Raw genomic sequence first — 18897 nt, forward strand, 5'->3', positions numbered from 1 at the left:
GGAATAGCTAGATGACTTTCTACATTTGCCAAACCAGTATACCATGTTGTAATATGCTTGATATTGCAGCTCCAAGATGGTAAAATCATCAATCAGCTGGTTTTATTTTCGTTATAATTGGACACTTTGAATTAAATGTACCGTGTGATGACTGTAACATAATTATTTGAAACAAATAGCACATCATATTTTCCCAAACCATGTAGATTTCACAAAGTATTTTCTGAGCTAGTACTTCTTTCCAAAATTATTTAACCATGGATTTCTGTCCAGTACAATAGAACGCTTTTTTCTTGTCACGTGTTGAATCTCTTTCATTTTTGGAGTAATTTTAGAAACCGTAAAAAAAAAGTAGTTCCAGGTGCACGTGTAATTAAAGCAAGGTTTACAGCTCAAATATCTTAAACCTCATTATCTACCAACAGCCTTTGGGTTAATTACACGAATAGAGTTTCAATGGATTATTTATCACTGCTATGAACTATAAAAAGGTTTTGACTTTCCTTGTCACTACTATGGAAGTGTCAAAAGCTCTTGATCGTTCTTGAATAAGGTTAGATTATCTCTGTAACTAATACACGTTTCATTCACACTGCTGGCACCCGTTTCCATCTCTAAACACCTCACCGTGGTACACGTCAAAGATTTAACATGGTGTAAGATGCTCTGTTGGGGTTTCTGTTGAGATCTTTAACATGCTTAACTGTAAGACTACACTTCCTGCTTAGAAATTGATGGACGGTTCAATGAAATATTCAGTATGTAGCAAGTACTCTTGTTTCTTGAGTGATGCAATGTGCTTTGAGGATAAATCAAGTCATAGAGACTCAAAAGCAGGGTTGCACGCAGGACGCTCTGCATCCAGGTGCAGTTTGCTTTAGATTGAAATCAGAACTTGACGTTTTTGAGGCTTTGAGTTTCTTTATTAGTAGTGGAACAAGACCCAAGGCTGCAGATGTCAGGCTTACCTCATTTGTAAGTGGCTTTGGAATTAAATGTGGTATTGTTCAGATTTCGAGTAAAGGTTTAAAGTAGGAATCTAATTGAATTTGATATGAGTGTGGCATGTTTCAACTCAACCAGTCGCTCCGTATTCTTGAAGACCGACTTGTGCAGTTTTTGGTAAGTACAATTAGATCTGTAATTCTTTAAGCATAAATGAATGTCTTGGAAATTTGATCCACATATACAGCTTGACCAACATGATGCATTCTGATGCTGATTGTGTGAAATGATAAACGGATTAAAGGATTGAGCTCTTTATATAATTTGAGGACTCATGCCAAGCCACAAATCCTTGTAGATCTCAGAATTCAAACCGTTTGAAAATGAATGCTAGATATACAGGAATATACCAGTTGATGTAATTTCCTTTCAGCTCAACCAGACGCTTCTGCGCTGAGAACGAGCAAGACGAGCGTGCTTGTTGATATGGATCTTTTTTTGAATGAAATCTCTGAGCTCAAGTTGAAGATGATTTGCGTCGTATTTTTACCCATCACTTTCCTAGTCGCTGGAGGCTTAAAGCTCTGCCCTCATCAGTGTTCTTGTTACGGAGCATCTGAGCTGGTGGACTGTCGATCCTGAGGGTTCACTCACATTCCCCACAGTATTCCACATGGCACGTGGCTCCTGGACCTCAGTGGGAATAAGCTGTCGGAGTTGAGGAGTACCTCTTTTACTGGGATATGGGTCCTCCGGGTCCTTCTGCTTTCACAAAGCAACATGCAGGTGGTTCATTCTCAGGTGCGCTTAATTTAGGTTGTCTTTACAAATTTCTATACTATACTCTTAAAATAAAGGTTCTTTATTGGCATCGCTGATTCAATGAAGAACCTTTAAAGTTTATGAAATCTTTCCATTGCATAAAAAGTGTGGAAAAAGGTTCGTCAGATTATTAAAATGTTCTTCACACTCAGAGAAATGATTCTTCTTCAAAATAAAGGTGCTTTATTGGCATATACATGCATGAACTTAAGTATCCCTGCGACATTTCCATTGGACATAAGGTTCTTTATAGAGGAAAAAGCCCACTCTCCGTTCTTTGCACGAAGATAAAAATGATTCAGGAACTTTTCACTGAAAATGGTTCTTCTATGGCATCTCTATGAAAACCTTTTGGAAGATATATTTTAGAGTTTAGAACAACTATTTTGGGTTCCTCAGAAGAACCTTTCAGTGAACATTTCTTAAAGGGGTCATATAATGCCATTTTTGTACAAGCTAATATGATTCTTTAGGGACTAAATTAAAAGTTTGTAATATACTTTAATTAAAAATTCTCATTAGTATTGTATGAAAACACTTATTTTACCTGGTCAAAAACAGCTCTGTTTTCAGCACGCCGTTTCAGTGCATATGACTTTAAATGATCATGAGCTTTGCTGACTCCGCCTCTCTGTTCTATGCGTACACGTTTGTAACACAATACCATAACGTGTTGTTCATTATAAACGTGGGATTATGAATTATATGGAGAACGTCGTACATAGAAAACATGCAGTAATGTACCCTGAGTGTAAACCTTAGACTCATTCATCGTGAAGCGATTTGCAAAGATAAATATTAATATAAAGTTTAATAAAACGTTACACTCACTTCAGTTGTTCTAGAGGTTCAGCAGGAACACGAATATCTGGTACCGATTCTTTATTCAGGAGCAGCTGCTTAGCAAAACCAGCTTTATACTGATCCTCGTTTATAAAGCAGTCTGGTGAGAAACGATTCGCGCAAACATGAGAGCATTGACGTTGCTCGTGGGGAATATTCCCTTCGAAAACAAACTCAGCCACTGCGTCTTCAGCGGTTCGGATTTAGGAACATTAAAATGACTGCTGTGTTCGTTATTACACCCAAGAACAGAACACCACAATCGCTTAGACGCCATTCTGCTCATAGACAGTGCTCCAGCATATCAACAATGACCGCGCCGGTCCGCGCAGACTATGATTGACAGCTCTCACGAGCGAGGGCGGGTCTGTGTTGAAACGCGCCTATCAATCAACAATCGCGGGAGGGGCGTGCGAGCTTGTGACGTCACACGGTCGAACGGCTCGATTTGAGGCAGGGGAAAACATATAAGGAGATTAAAACAAAACCACTGGATGGATTTTTATCATTATATGATGGTTGTGTACAGGCACTGCCAACACACATTTCAGTACAATCAACTTAAAAAAGTGCATGTACCATTATATGACCCCTTTAAAAGAACCATTTTTTCTAGTGTGAAGAACAATTTAATCATCTAAAGAACCTTTTTTGTACTATAAACAACCTTTTGTCCAATGGAAAATGTTCCACTGATGTTAAAGGTTGTTCATGAAACCATAGATGCCAATAAAGAATCTTTATTATATATATTAAAACCTTTATTTTTACGTGTATTTAAAGGGATAGTTCGCTCCAAAATTAAAATTCTGTCATTATTTAGTCTCCCTCCTGATGTTTCCAAACACGACTTTCCTCTGTGGACCACAAAATTAGTTATTTGTGATGTCTGAAAAACATCTGTCCATTCAATGAAAGTGTATAATGTTGTTTTACACCTCTATGACTTTAAAAAAAATCTTTTGTGTTCCACAGAAGAAAGAATGTCATGCGGGTTTGGAACGACAGGAGTGTGTGTAAATGACTACAGAATTGAGTGAACCATCCCTTCAAATGTGATTCAAAAATGCATTCCTCGGCTCTGCCTCTCTCTTTGGTCTTTAAATTTCCGTTTAAAAGGATTGTTAGCCGATTGTGCTTTGTTTCTGTTCCAGGCTCTTTCCTCTCTGACCTTCCTGGAAAAGCTGGACCTGGCTTACAATGAGCTCCGTGTCCTTCCTTCAGATTTCTCTCAAGGATTGACCTCTCTTAAAGATCTTAAGCTTTCCCACAATGCTCTGGAGCGCCTTGAGACGCGCTCCTTGGAGGACCTAGAAAACCTGGAGAGGTTAGATCTCAGTCACAACCACATTCAGGTCATTGAAGTCGGGTTATTTCGTGGACTTACCATGCTAAGGCACCTTAACCTGGCATGGAATCAATTGACGGTTCTCCAAGGAGGACTGCTGACCATGCAACAAGGTCTTGGGGTTCTTCTTTTGGGCCACAATAATATCTCCAAGATTGAAGTGGAAGCTCTGACTCCCCTACGAACCCTCACCATACTGAACTTAGAAGCCAACCAGTTGAGAAGCCTGAAGTTCAAGACAATCTTAAACCTTAAGACGCGCAGCACGCATCTGCAGTTATCAGAGAACCCTTGGACGTGTGACTGCGATCTGCATCGTGTTTTCAGTAAGATACTCCGCGTCAGGCATCTCCACATGGATGATTACGTCAATATCACATGCCACTCTCCGCTCTTACTGGCTGGAGCTTCTCTGGGTTTGATCTACAGTCAGCTGTGTGTCGCAGAAACGGCCACCGTCCTGGTCATTACTGGAACTGTGATGGTCACTGTGGTGGCGGCCATGGTTATGGCGGAACGGAAGAGAAAGAAGAAAAAGATGAACCTGGAAAAACAAGGAAACGATCCAATGCCTTGGGAGTCTTACAAATGAAGACGGGACGAAAAGTCAACAGGTGTTAGAAATACAATCTTATTTTACACTATCAGACCAGGTCTTCGTTTTTGTGCATGTGGCACATATCCATACTCACTTCAACGTGAAATCCTAATTGAACCCTTTTACTTTCCCAATGCATGTTCCTAGCCTAATAAATAAGTTATTCTTTGTCAAATTATAATAGGATGCCTGCGGGGATGACGTATTTTTGTAGGCTAAAACCTGGAAATGACCATTTCAGCACGTCCGGTTCCATCGTCTTGAAGTCAATGGGGTTTTTTTTTAAAGGGTTTTTGGTTAAATGCCTGAAATAATGTCTGTGGTTAACACAAGGTCAAGATATCATCACATTTCATACTGTGACATAAAATAAACCAGTAATACACCCTTGGGATTTTTATCAAGTTTGAAAAAGGCGGTTGCTAACAAGTGTCTAAATGAGACTGCAGAAGTTGTTTATAATCGCGCTCTTTCAAACTATTATAACTCGAACTTTCAGGAAAAATGTTTTTAAACAAAGACTGATTGGGAGAAGCATAATGGTGGTGATGTTGGAGTCATGTGACTGCGGTGTAGCCTAACTTAAGCATTTTACTTCTGACGATTGTATTTAGACTTCAAAATTCATAAAAGTGAAGCTTATCGTGATGAACAAAACATGTAAGAATCATAAACTTGTTTTGGTCACAGAGCTTATTTTCTGCAATAATACAAGAGTCAATGGAAAAATCCTAATGACTTTTTGTTGAGGGAAGCAAACAAAAATGCACCATCACTGCAGAGCTCTATAACTCATACCCATGCTGAATTAATGGGATTGATTATATTTTACCTTGCTCTGAGAAATGTCACATTACTTGTTTGTGAACGCCGTTTCACATTGACTCTGTCATCACTGACCTTTCCACAGACTTTGCATTTTTTTGTACATTATTAGTAACATATACAGTACAATAGTTTGATTGGAAATATGCTAATTTCTGGCTTAGTTTTAGAAGATTTTTGCTAAATGTAGAAAATGCTGCTAAAGGAAATTCGACTTGAGTTTGGGTTTCAGAATTCAAGATGGTCTCAAGCAGAATGACATGAAAAACCAGCGAAGGAACTCAATACCCGGAGCACCAGCCTGACGTTTTGGGGACAGCCTGTCATTTTATTCAATGTTACTTTAAATACACATAAAGGGATTCTAGTGTGTCCTTTGTGCTTGTGCTGGACCATTTTTGCTTGATCAACATTTTCTTGTTGACCAGATTATAAACTGAATCTTTCAGAGAACTTACATTTGAAACTTTATTTTAGTTTCAGTTTGTACACTTTGAGGGATAATATTTTATCAAAATCTATGTGGATAAAATAACACAAAGGTTGATGTAATTTTATAATACTGTGAATTCTTGAGTTGCTGTTGTAATATTTACTCAAAAAAAATCTCTCTCTCTATATATACACTCACCTAAAGGATTATTAGGAACACCTGTTCAATTTCTCATTAATGCAATTATCTAATCAACCAATCACATGGCAGTTGCTTCAATGCATTTAGGGGTGTGGTCCTGGTCAAGACAATCTCCTGAACTCCAAACTGAATGTCAGAATGGGAAAGAAAGGTGATTTAAACAATTTTGAGTGTGGCATGGTTGTTGGTGCCAGACGGGCCGGTCTGAGTATTTCACAATCTGCTCAGTTACTGGGATTTTCACGCACAACCATTTCTAGGGTTTACAAGGAATGGTGTGAAAAGGGAAAAACATCCAGTATGCGGCAGTCCTGTGGGCGAAAATGCCTTGTTGATGCTAGAGGTCAGAGGAGAATGGGCCGACTAATTCAAGCTGATAGAAGAGCAACTTTGACTGAAATAACCACTCGTTACAACCGAGGTATGCAGCAAAGCATTTGTGAAGCCACAACACGCACAACCTCGAGGCGGATGGGCTACAACAGCAGAAGACTCCACCGGGTACCACTCATCTCCACTACAAATAGGAAAAAGAGGCTACAATTTGCAAGAGCTCACCAAAATTGGACAGTTGAAGACTGGAAAAATGTTGCCTGGTCTGATGAGTCTCGATTTCTGTTGAGACATTCAGATAATATAGAGTCAGAATTTGGCGTAAACAGAATGAGAACATGGATCCATCATGCCTTGTCCCCACTGTGCAGGCTGGTGGTGGTGGTGTAATGGTGTGGGGGATGTTTTCTTGGCACACTTTAGGCCCCTTAGTGCCAATTGGGCATCGTTTAAATTCCACGGCCTACCTGAGCATTGTTTCTGACCATGTCCATCCCTTTATGGCCACCATGTCCCCATCCTCTGATGGCTACTTCCAGCAGGATAATGCACCATGTCACAAAGCTTGAATCATTTCAAATTGGTTTCTTGAACATGACAATGAGTTCACTGTACTAAAATGGCCCCCACGGTCACCAGATCTCAACCCAATAGAGCATCTTTGGGATGTGGTGGAACGGGAGCTTCGTGCCCTGGATGTGCATCCCACAAATCTCCATCAACTGCAAGATGCTATCCTATCAATATGGGCCAACATTTTATAAAGAATGCTTTCAGCACCTTGTTGAATCAATGCCACGTAGAATTAAGGCAGTTCTGAAGGTGAAAGGGGGTCAAACACAGTATTAGTATGGTGTTCCTAATAATCCTTTAGGTGAGTGTATATATATATATATATATATATGTGTGTGTGTAACACCATGCAATAATTAAACGATTTTGTAGGTTCCGTACAAAACAATGATTTTTTTTATTGACATTGTGATTTAATAGAAGTTGTACAAGGAATGCAAACTAAATACAAGCAGCAAAAAAAATGTAGTGGCATTTTAAATCTCTGTAACATGGAAAGAATTCCACATTACTATACCGCTTAAGAACATCAAAACTAACAATAATGTTTCCTTAATTCATCATTCAACTTTAATTGAATTTTTTTAAGACTTCTAGTCGTTCTTAAACTTTAAATAAAGCATTAAAAAGGAAACAAATGCAATGTAAACCGTCTTTTGAAGACTTTGTGCTTGCGATCGGAGACTCCAGAGCAAGCTGGGAATTGTATCCTCTGCACCTTTGAGCGTACACACAGTTTCTGAGCATTTGCCCGATCCCTTCTGTTTGTCCTAAGCACTGCCTGTACAGAGATCTTGTCATATATCCCTATATCTTTAGTTGTCTGTGGCTAGGATAAGCACAGCTCCGAAGATGCCGATGTTCTGCCCGATGAGCTTCACCTGGTTCCAGAACTCCACGTGGCAGGTACGGTGCCAATAACCGATGTTGCCATCGATGAAAAGCACAACCAAAGGTAACAGAACTGCCAGGATCTGGGAGGCTTCTCGCACGTAGCAGCCCGAGAGGTAGGCGAGCGCAAGCACACCGAACACAACCACCAGAAGCTGGATGGTGATCTCTCCACCAGGGATATGGTCCAGATAGGCCAGTCGATCTTCCTTACTGTGCTGTAGAGAGTAGACCTGGAGGAGAAATACGAATATCAGGAATATTAAACAGTATCATCAGCGATACATGAATTTCCAAGGCCTTTAAATGATCTCAACTTTACTGAAAACCCTGTTGCACACAAGACATCCCTTCTGTCACCTAATTAAGAGTTTATAACATTTTTTTTTTTAGCAAGCAAAAGGCCTTAAGTAAGAATAACTTGTATTGTTAGTAATATTTCAAGATGAACATTTACTGGGCTGAAACAACATCATCTCACTAAGAGACGTTATTGGCAGATTTAGAGTGACGACTGATATTTATATGCATTTTATGCAAGTAGTCTGTTGTACAGTTATAAAGATCTCATTGATTTACATTACAAACTGTCAGGATTTCATCTTAGCCATATAAATCATATCTGCACCAAATTGCGTACGTATTTATTCTCAGTTTAAACAACTCAATGAAGTTTGTTTGAGCTTCACATTCTCATCATACTATATGAGCCATAAAATCCTGATGTATCAAATATGATATAAAACAAAACGTGTATACAAACACTTGTAAAAAATATTTTGTCTAAAGCTTAAATTGTTTCATTTAGAAAATATATTTTTCTGACTGTTAAGGTCAGGCTTCACCGAGTTAAGGATATGGGATATTTGGTTTAATTAAATATACTTAACTTAGTTTACATTTCAGTAGAGCTTAACTGAAGTTTGTAAACCTTATCAGTGAATAATGCATAACTAAATATTCTTAGTGAAATCTATACATGATGTAATAATAGTAATTTCTATCTTGTAACATATTTAACATCTGATAACAACACTTTCTGAGATTTTCCAGGTATGCAAAACACCATTTTAAAATTCCCAGGTTTTCAATATGGCAAGCAAAGTATGGCACAGTCTGACCCGTCTCTGTGAGGCCAGTACAGTGATCAAGTGGACAAACTCACCATGCAGATCAAGTAAATCCCCAGGAAGACCTGTCCAGTGGACTGAAGCGAGCGTGTGCGAGGCTTCTGTCTGTAAACCTCTCCTGCTCCACTGGCCAGCACCAGAAACCCTCCGATGATGGCCATCGCTCTGGAGTACATCCTCACCTGTGGAGGTCAGGAGTGAAACCAATGTATCCATTCATCTCTATTGTCCATATATGCTCTAAACAGCATTTAATTACAAGCAATGGATAGATGACCTTCCTTTGACTGCTGTGTTATGTTCAAACAGAGATATTACTGCAGTTATATAACACTATATTGCAGATGGTTAATCCCCTGGGTGGTTGTGATATGAAAAATGGATTTGCATGAGCAGTCAGAGACGAAGTAAGTGGGAAGATCCACAAAAGTAGAACAAAAGTGTCATTTGTATTCAAATGAGAGTTCAGCAGGGAAGGTGTATTTTTGCAGGCCAAAACTCTGAAACAAGTTCGCATTTTCAGTTCTATCATTTTATTGTACAACATAAAATACATCAGTAATACCCCAATAGTGATCATTTTTTAACAGAGGTTTATATTCTATAAACAGAGGTTGTCGGACATGTAAACTCATCTACTCTTTCACAGCCTCATCGCGCTCTTTCAAACTAAACTAACTCGAACTTTCAGGGAAAATGTTTTTCGATAAAGACTGAAAGAGATGCGGGAAGCTTAATGGTGGCGACATTGAAGTCATGTGACTGTGGTGTTGTAGCTTGTTTATAGCCCACGTTTAGCTTTTTACCGCTTGTGTATTTGTATACTGTAGTTGTATTTAAGCCTCAAAATGCATGAAAGCTGTGTTCATTTGTGAAGATGATCATGAGGAACAAAACGTTAGAATCATACATTTTGTAGGGTAACCGCTTATTTTATTTTCACCAATAATCCAAAAGCTGATGGAAAATGTTCTACTGTGGTTTTGTTGAGTTAAACGACTTAAAGGGATAGTTCACACAAAAATGAAAATTCTGTCAATAATTACTCACACTCGTGTCGTTCCAAACCCATAAGACTTTCATTCATCTTCAGAACACAAATGAAGATCTTTTTGATGAAATCTGAGAACTTTTTGTCCTTCCATAGACAGCTATGCAACTACCACTTTCAAGCCCCAGAAAGGTTTTTAATGAAGCGACAGGAAGTGCTCCGTGTGTGCAATAATACATAAATACAAAATATTAATCTCCAACGCAACTTCATGAGAGCACCACGACGCGGCGTGCGAGTTGTTGACGAGAGAGCAGGCGTTGTTGTCGGAGATTGATATTTTGTAAATAAAGTTATAAATAAAATTGTGTTTTTTGCGCACACAAAGCACTCACGTCTCTTCATAAAATTGAGGTTAAACAACTGGAGTCGCATGGATTACTTTAATGATGTCTTTACTATCATTCTGGGGCTTGAAAGTGGTAGTTGCGTAGCTGTCAATGGAGGGACAGAAAGCTCTCACTGATCATCACTGCTGCAAACAATTATTTTTGGTGTCACAAGAAAAAGGAAAAGTTACACAACAATGAGTCCTGTATTTACCTTCAACCAGTCTCCATAATGGACCTGTCCACCCATATAGGACACATATGTGCTGAGGACCAAGTGAACGGCAGCAGCCAGAGCGAACCATCTTCTCTTCACCCCAAAGGACATGAAGCTGGCACACAACACCGCAGCTCCTAAGTCTATGTACAGGTAAGGCACCTGGATGTCTGGCTTCCTAAAAAAGAAAGAAAAAAGCATTTTTTTTTTTAAAGAGAATGAATATAAGCCAGTAGCTAAATTTAAGACTTTGCCAACTTTATGTGGTATTTGGATGGTTGGTTTGGTCAATTCTTTGAATGAAACTTAAAGCATTGCAAAACAGCAGTTTAGGCATGATGATGTACAAATCCAGTTTAAGCACAAGCACTTCATCGAATATTCTTTTGTTGAATTACTGCATGTCACATGTGTTTACACTGTGTCCCTGCAAGCCTTCTTTTGAGCTTTCCTACGTACCGTTTCACATCCGCGCGCTCCGCGAACAGCATCAACATGCTGAAACTGTTCCAGAACCCGAACCGAGTCAGAATAAAGGCTCCGAACTGCGAGAAAAATCTCAGTGCTTTTTTACGGGTTGCAGCAGCCATGGCTCAGGATGGCGGAAGTACCATCTCCTTCCTAGGGATCGTGAACGAATCGTTCATATGAGTCGAGTCTTTTGATTGAATCAGTAACGCTTCGCGAAAATAAGAACTGTTGACAGCCAGATGAAGAATGAAATGTAGCATTGTTAAATCGGAAAACTTTTCATGTGCTGGTATTTTTTTCTTTTTTTCGTAGACCTACATTTTCCCATAAAACTGTCTTGAATACTGAATATGTGTATGCTCACGCCACAATATAACTGAATACGTTCAGTGTACAAATAAATGCATAGTAGTTTCATCTTTTTAGTAGTTCCATGATAGTTATTACAAAAAGTTTATATTTATACCTTTTTTACATTTCTTTAAACAGTGATTTAGGCTACTGGATACAATCTGAGTCAAAGTTAAAGGAGATTTGTGTAACCTTATTTCTAATTTGAGACCTATGGGGCCTAATAACCACACTTTTCCATTCAATAAAGATACATCTCATATAGCATAACAATTTCTCGAATTTCTCTTCTCCGATTTCCTGATGGCTGCAGCAAGGACGTAAATGCGTCATGACGTAAAAGAATCATGAATCATTTATTTGAACCGTTTCTTTGAAAAGAACCGATTCTCGGAAATGACTCGGACTGTCCATCGCTACGCCGTTCAGGAATCTTGTTGGCAAAAAAAGTGAACGCTTGCTGCTCGATAGTAACTCTGTAATGTATGAAACAAAGTAGTTTTCCTCCAGAGGGCGTAAAGATAGCCGAATTCCCCATTAAACTGTATTCAAATATATATATATATATATATTTTATAGATAAACTGATTCATTTACAGAACATGGTATTTGAGAATTTCAATATAAATCTCTAATTCAATATAATCTTTAAAGTTTTTTGTTACAAACTACTGTGATCCACCCCGATGATTCATATGACAACGTTGTTCAGCTACTTTAGATTCCCTGAAAAGTTAACCTAGGATTAATAACAAAAACAACAAACATTATTGTTATTATTATTATTGTAATATCTAACAAAACACAGTAACTAAGATATGAACATTTGAACACAATACATATTCTTGGATAATACTACATTAAATAAAAATAAATAGGGTGAAAAAACAAACAAATAAGTATACAATAATGAGTAAATTCTTGAAGGTTAATAAAGTAGCCTAGGAATACATGAATTTAAAGAACAAATAATGAATTAATAATATGGATAGAAATAATATGTATAAAGAAAATCATCATAAACATTGACCTTTTGGATACACCTTTTATTAGGCTATTTTTATCATTATTATGACTCACTTGCACACTTTGATAAGTTGAAGTGTTTTCAGTGCCATCTTGTGTTTACCAGATAAAAATGCAACAACAGTGCGCATGGAAGTGTCATATTGGCTTCAAACTCTTCTTGATGCTGCTAACCATCCAGATTAAGTGTGTTTAATAACTGATTAAGCCTTAATTAACTGACACCAAATATAATACAAAATACTATACAAGATCTTATGAACTCAAATAATTTTTTTGTTTAAGTTAGATGTCTTTAAAGAACACTCAGTCAGAATTGAATGGCTTTGTATTCATTGTATTGACTCATAAAACTAGTCAAAGATCATTTTTAAAGAAAAGTAAGGTGACCTGGTTCTGGGAGAGTGACAGCTCCTGATATCTATGACCCATAAACCTTTCTTGGTGCTTGATTAGTCTTAGCTCAATTACTAAAGCTTTAGCGTGTGACAGTCTCTTGGAAACAATAAGTCAGTTGTCACCACTTGTCTAACTGGCTTTAGAGAACAATTCGACATTCATCGAATATTTATTAATATGAGGTTGCATAGAATATACAAACAATTATTACTTTTTCTTCCTACACTGAAAAAAAATTGGTGAAGGATTTACTTTGAAACTATTTTTATTCAGAAATTGCTAGAAAACTTCCATAGTATTTTTTTTTTTTTTTCATACTATGGAAGTCAATGGGGACCAACAACTGTTTACACACATACTTCAAAATATCTCCCTTTGTGTTCAACACAACAAAGAAACTCATGCAGGTTTAGAACAACTTAAGGGTGAGTAAATGATGACAGAATTGTAATTTTTTGATGGACTATTCCTTAATGCATTACCTAATTCACAATGCAATCTGATATGCTTTTAATGAAAGTGTAGTGCTAATATAACGTCTCAATAATGTCATATTAAAGAGCAGTAAAGCTCCTCGTCATAAAGTCACTCATCACGAATCAAGGCTTCAATGTCCCTCTTGCTAATTCAGGACAAAGGGGGCCTAAGCCAGATCCTCAGGCTTACAGGAGAAGCCAGAGCCACAACAAGCTTATTCAGGAGTTCAATACACACTCAACTGCGAAGATGTGTCTGAGTTGAAAAACTTTGCAACTGTAAGTGTGAATTCAGTCCCGCTCAGGTCTGGCTCACATCTCTGGAAATGTTTTCCTCCACTGCCATGTCCAAAACTATGCAACATAGCTTTTTAAAGGTGATTTGTTGGCCCCGAAACACTCTCAGTCATCAGATAACAGTCTTGTTTTTCCAACATGGCCAATGGTTGAAAGCATTGCCGTTATTAAGCAGATCGCAGTAATAGTAATCCTGCGCTGAGCAGTTTATTAGGCACTGATGCCAATGGCTGATGGTCAAAAGTCCCAGTGACACTCTTTGACACTGGATCTAAGATAATGAGTTCAACCCTCACGTTCTGTTTAGGATCTAGAGAGCCCAAAACTGAGTTTCATTATTTCATGACTGAGTGTAAACAAAAGTTCAACTGGTTAATGCAGCACTTTGTCAAGAAGACAAACTTTGAGAAAGCCTGGAAAATTTGAAGAAGTTTTAAAAGCTTGTAGTAGTTTGAAGGCAATACAGTCTAGCACAATGCCAACGTGTTTAGCCAATTGGTAAAATTTAACACGTTGCTAGCAAGTTTTAGCATCATTGTTTCAATGTTTCTAATTTAGCACACATTAGCATTTTAGCATTAGGCTAGCATGATATAGTATGTTGGTAACATGATTTAACACATTGCTAGCATGTTGGTAGCATGTTTCTAGCATGATTTAACATGTTGGTAGCATGTTTCTAGCATGATTTAGCATGTTGCAAATATGTTTCTGCCAGGATTTAACAGATTGTTAACCTGTTTCTAAAATGATTTAGCACATTGTTAACATGCTTTACCATGATAGCAGGTTTCTATCATGCATCAGCACAATGAAAACAAGTTTTGACATGTTTCTAGTATGATTTAGCACATTGCTAGCATGTTTAAGCAGTATGTTGATAACCTGATTTAGCATGTTGGTAGCATGTGATTTAGTATACATTAGCATTTTAGCATTAGGCTAGCATGATATAGTATGTTGGTAACATGATTTAACACATTGCTAGCATGTTTCTAGCATGATTTAGCATGTTGCTAACATGTTTCTACCAGGATTTAACACGTTGTTAACCTGTTTCTAAAATGATTTAGCACATTGCTAACATGCTTTACCTTGATAGCAGGTTTCTGTCATGCATCAGCACAATGCAAACAAGTTTTGACATGTTTCTAGCATAATAACACGTTTCTAGCATGATTTAGCACATTGCTAGCATGTTTAAGCATAATGCTTGCAAGATATAGTATGTTGATAACCTGATTTAGCATGTTGGTAGCATGTTTTAGCATGTTGCTTCATATTTTTGTGGAAACTGTGATAGGCCTACTTTTTCCCCAGGATTCTTTGCTGAATAAAGTTCAAAACAACAGCATTTATTTGAAATAAACATTTTGTGGCAATTATTACAAAAAGCAATTACTACTTTTGATCAATTGAATGCATCTTTGCTGAATAAAAGTGTTCATTTCTTTAAATATAGTAGGATATATATACTTACTGACCCCAAACTTTTGAACGGTAGTGTACGACTCAGTATTTATTATGCTTGGCTATTAATGGAGTTTTTATTAATGACTGTCTAATGACTTCCTCACAGAGCATTTCACTTTGGAAACCAACATTCACTACTTCTACTGTCTGATTATGTTCAACCAATGCTCACATTGAGCTCTTTCTATGCCAAAGGTCGCATGGATCCTTAGTAAGATGCACGGATTATTTTAGGCTTCCACAAGAAGTATGTTATTGGTTAATGATGAATTTGACACAGTAATTCCATCAGTGCATCTTCATTTTTCACATGCTGCCCTTTCCTCCAGTATTTCAATGTTGTTTAGAGGTTACTTCTCATGGCCATCCTACTTGCTCTCATTGGCCTAATGAGATCAGTGGAGATTGACGACATCAGAGCGCAATCCCCATCACCAGGATCAATCTCTACACCTGAGAAAGAGTAAAGGGAAGGAGGGGGTCCGAACAGCAGAAATAGAGGAGAAGAGCCTGAGATCCACAGACTCGGAGGAAGACCTCCACGCTGATGATCTCTTAGGAGACATCAGGACATTTCTCCGACTGCTGCCCGGCCCTCCGTTCAACAGGTAAATGGATTATTTTTTACTTTTATTTCTTTATTTTTGGTCAGAATATATCAAATGTTTAATTGACAGAACTGTCAAGTGAGAAATCAGTTTTACTGAAACCACCAGGACGGATTTTTTTTTATTATTATTAACATGGCAGCCATTTGAGAATTCTTTTTAAATCTTAATAAATGCACTTTTTGACATATAAATCATGAGTTAGGCCTACTAAACATTTCTTTAAAGCTGATTGAAACAAAGCTTTATACAAATAAAAAATACATCTATAAGCATTTTCTCTGTGGATCTTCATATTTGTTTTTTACATTATGTAGCCTACTTTTAGTACACTGAAAAATGTTAACAATTAAATGAACTGCTATTTAACATTAGTGAATCAACCAACAAATATATATTGTTTTATTTTTTTTATTTTTACAGTGTAGTAGCATTGTTCATGAGACTTTTTCGATGTGAATATTGAGCTTAATTTCCCACATATCTTATTTGCTCTGAATAGACAGGATGGCTCGGGATATGACAGATAAAGACATCCTGAAGATGGAGCTGGATCAGCTGAAGGTGGAAGTGAACACTCCCCGAATTGCGGTAAAAATCTTAAGAATTTAAGATTTTAAATCTTAAATCGCGGTTTTCCCGCGACGCTGACATGCGTCGCGCGATTTTAACCGCAAAAAAACGCGTTCTGTGTGTGAATAGACCTTATTGAGAGCAGCGCCATGACAGGAATGGAAGGCTGTGAGGGAGACTTCCCGTGTTTACAATGACATAAAAAGCTGGATAATATGGAAGCTTGTTTCCGCCACAGAATAAAACATTTTAAAAGATTATTTTGACTTTTTAATCTCACAATTGCGAGTTTACATCTCACAATTCTGACTTTTTCTCAGAATTGAGTGTTATAAAGTCAGAATTGCGAGACATAAACTCACAATTGCGTGTTATAAAGTCAGAATTCTGAGATAAAAAGTCAAAATTACCTTTTTTATGTTTTATTCTGTGGCGGAAACAAGCTTCCATGATAAAGCTTCTAGATCACTAATCATTTTTGTACAGCTCATGTTGCCTGGAATGTTTTTTGTCAACTGAAATTTCTCAGAAAGATTTTTTTTTCAGTGTATTGTAAGCAAAACAATCCAAAAACATATTAAATAACCCAGACAGCAACATAGTGTCGGCCCAGATCCGGGCCACGTCTACATGTGGATTCCACGCATAGCCGGTTGCAGAAACCACTTAGACTAGTCTTACAAGTTAGTCATCGAAATTTTTCTTTAAAACTGTTTAAAAAAAATGTACGTCATAAAAACATACATTGCACTAATTTGATGCCGAAAACTAAGACTAACCATCCCTTGACTAACTGCTAGTGGGTCATAGCCTACTAGATCTTAAGACACTGTCTTAACATAATGGCTAAGTTTAGGCGACTGGCCCCAGATGTGATCTGGGCCGACACTGTTGAAATGTTATGTTAAAAATCAAAGATGGTGCTGCTGTGAATAAGGTCTATGGCCCCTGAGTCAGCATTTGCAGATAGATCCTCTGTTTGGTTAGGCTACTTTAATTCCAATTGGAGCGGCAATTTAAAGAAACAATCATCCTTGAACCATATCTCCCGATTATTTTTCTCAGGTTTCAACCTCAGCCCCAGAAATCATTGCTTTCGTTGAGGAGAAGTCTGGCGAAGACCCCCTGGTCAAGGGCGTCCCCGAGGACAAGAACCCATTCAAGGAGAAGGGAGGCTGCATTATCACGTAGCGGCGGCCCTGGGGTCACCAGGGCTCGGTTCAACGTCTGCTTTTGTATGAAAGTTTATTTGTACTAGAAACTCCACTAAATATTATCCAGCTCCAGAAGTTTAAGAGGACCCCCTCATGTCATTCAATACCTTTTATGATATGATGTTTTCTGTCTGTTTTTAAAATAAACTCATTAGCAATCTAGGCAAATGTCTTACGGTTCTAATTTCAGCAGCCTATAAATGGACTCGAGACCCTAATTTGACTTTAAAGGGATTGTTCGCCCCAAAATGAAATTTCTGTCATCATTTACTCATTCTCAGGTCTTTTTAAACCTGTATGACTTCTGTTTTGTCCATATACAGTTCAAGTCAAAACCACTATAAGAACTTTTTGTGCAACGGTAACTATCTCCTGAGGGATTTGCATCTGAAGAAGGTATTTAAAAAAGCGTCTGAAAGCCATGTGTTGTCTTGCATTAGCGCTCTGTATGCGTAAAGCTCTGCAGGAAGATTGAATCAGTGGCTGGTGTGTGTCATTGGCTGCTGTGATAACGGGATTTGGGTGTCAGGTCTCTCTGTCCCGCTGAAGAGCAGCTGCTTCCTATATGTTTCGAGAACCTTAAGCTCATTCTCTGATCCTCATCTCAGGATTGAGCTTTTCATCCTGTAAGCTCCTTTTCCAAGTTTGTGCCACTGCCCCACTCTCTCTCTCTCTCTCTCTCTCTCTCTCTCTCTCTCTCTCTCTCTCTCTCTCTCTCTCTCTCTCTCTCTCTCTCTCTCTCTCTCTCTCTCTCTCTCTCTCTCTCTCTCTCTCTCTCTCTCTCTCTCTCTCTCTCTCTCTTCATCTCCTATTTAAATACTGAGCCGGTAATTGGGATGAACTGTAGCTCTTGTGTGTGAGCAAAAACACAACAACAAGGTACTTTAGTTTGATTTTGAATGGGTTTCACCAGGTTTCCAGGGTTTGATCCCTATAGACAGCACATCTGAAGCTCTTCTATAATGAGAGTTAATGGTACCTTAGATTTTGAAGCCCAAAAAAGCGCATCTTTCCATCATAAAAGTAATCCAAACGTCTCGAGGGGGTTAATAAAGGACTTCTGAAGCGAAGCCATGCGTTTTTGTAAGAAAAATATCCATAATTATAACTTTATAATCACCGGCTTCTGGTAACGGCCATACGGGAGTCGAGTTCCGGCTGAAGAGTGACCTTTGACCCGACACATATTGACGAACACAGAAGCGCAGAGGATGGAGCAAAACAAAACACAGTCTAAAAAGATCATTTTTAAAGCTAATTTTTTGACAAAACCGCACGGCTTCGCTTCAGAAGGCCTTTATTAACCCCCTGGATGGATGCGCTTTAAAATCTGTGGTACCATTCACTCCCATTATAAAGCTTGGAAGAGCCAGGATATTTTTTAATATAACTCTGATTGTGTCCGGCTGAAAGAAGAAAGTCACATACACTTAGGTTGGCTTGTGGGTGAATACATTTCATTTTTGGGTG

General features: G+C 38.1%; 3 protein-coding genes across 4 annotated transcripts; 2 read left to right on the top strand and 1 right to left on the bottom strand.

Moving 5' to 3' along the window:
• The first annotated feature begins 1352 nt into the window (after positions 1-1352).
• LOC130080444 (slit homolog 1 protein) lies at positions 1353-4552 on the top strand. Its single transcript, XM_056245789.1, is given in 2 exon segments — positions 1353-1746; positions 3765-4552. Coding segments are annotated over 2 exon segments (1101 nt in total). The 5' UTR covers positions 1353-1431; the 3' UTR covers positions 4551-4552.
• A 2742-nt stretch (positions 4553-7294) lies between these two features.
• Positions 7295-11165, bottom strand: tmem101 (transmembrane protein 101). The gene is made up of 4 exons (XM_056245790.1): positions 10999-11165; positions 10537-10717; positions 8978-9124; positions 7295-8045 (listed from the first exon to the last, which is right to left on the bottom strand). Exons 1-4 carry the CDS (start codon positions 11127-11129, stop codon positions 7737-7739), a joined length of 768 nt encoding a protein of 255 aa, XP_056101765.1. The 5' UTR covers positions 11130-11165; the 3' UTR covers positions 7295-7736.
• A 4309-nt stretch (positions 11166-15474) lies between these two features.
• On the top strand, positions 15475-17463 carry gngt2b (guanine nucleotide binding protein (G protein), gamma transducing activity polypeptide 2b). 2 transcript variants are annotated; one of them, XM_056245792.1, is made up of 3 exons: positions 15475-15640; positions 16147-16231; positions 17279-17463. In XM_056245792.1, exons 2-3 carry the CDS (start codon positions 16148-16150, stop codon positions 17402-17404), a joined length of 210 nt encoding a protein of 69 aa, XP_056101767.1. In that variant the 5' UTR covers positions 15475-15640; position 16147; the 3' UTR covers positions 17405-17463. The 2 variants fall into 2 exon arrangements, with proteins under 2 accessions (XP_056101767.1, XP_056101766.1); XM_056245791.1 differs by having other exon boundaries at positions 15487-15640; positions 16143-16231.
• Positions 17464-18897: the final 1434 nt, after the last annotated feature.

This window comes from Rhinichthys klamathensis, unplaced genomic scaffold (assembly GCF_029890125.1).
Source record: "Rhinichthys klamathensis goyatoka isolate OS25496 unplaced genomic scaffold, OSU_Roscu_1.1 h1tg000035l_1, whole genome shotgun sequence".
Classification (NCBI taxonomy): Eukaryota; Metazoa; Chordata; class Actinopteri; order Cypriniformes; family Leuciscidae; genus Rhinichthys; species Rhinichthys klamathensis.

What these genes read in the sequence shown, in the direction of transcription:
- gngt2b (XM_056245792.1), top strand. Translation starts at nt 16,148, where the DNA reads ATGGCTCGGGATATGACAGATAAAGACATCCTGAAGATGGAGCTGGAT. An exon ending in TGAACACTCCCCGAATTGCG is followed by an intron (nt 16,232 to 17,278) that starts GTAAAAATCTTA and finishes TATTTTTCTCAG; the next exon opens with GTTTCAACCTCAGCCCCAGA.
- tmem101 (XM_056245790.1), bottom strand. Translation starts at nt 11,129, where the DNA reads ATGGCTGCTGCAACCCGTAAAAAAGCACTGAGATTTTTCTCGCAGTTC. An exon ending in GAGCGCGCGGATGTGAAACG is followed by an intron (nt 10,718 to 10,998) that starts GTACGTAGGAAA and finishes TTTCTTTTTTAG; the next exon opens with GAAGCCAGACATCCAGGTGC. An exon ending in ATTATGGAGACTGGTTGAAG is followed by an intron (nt 9,125 to 10,536) that starts GTAAATACAGGA and finishes TGACCTCCACAG; the next exon opens with GTGAGGATGTACTCCAGAGC.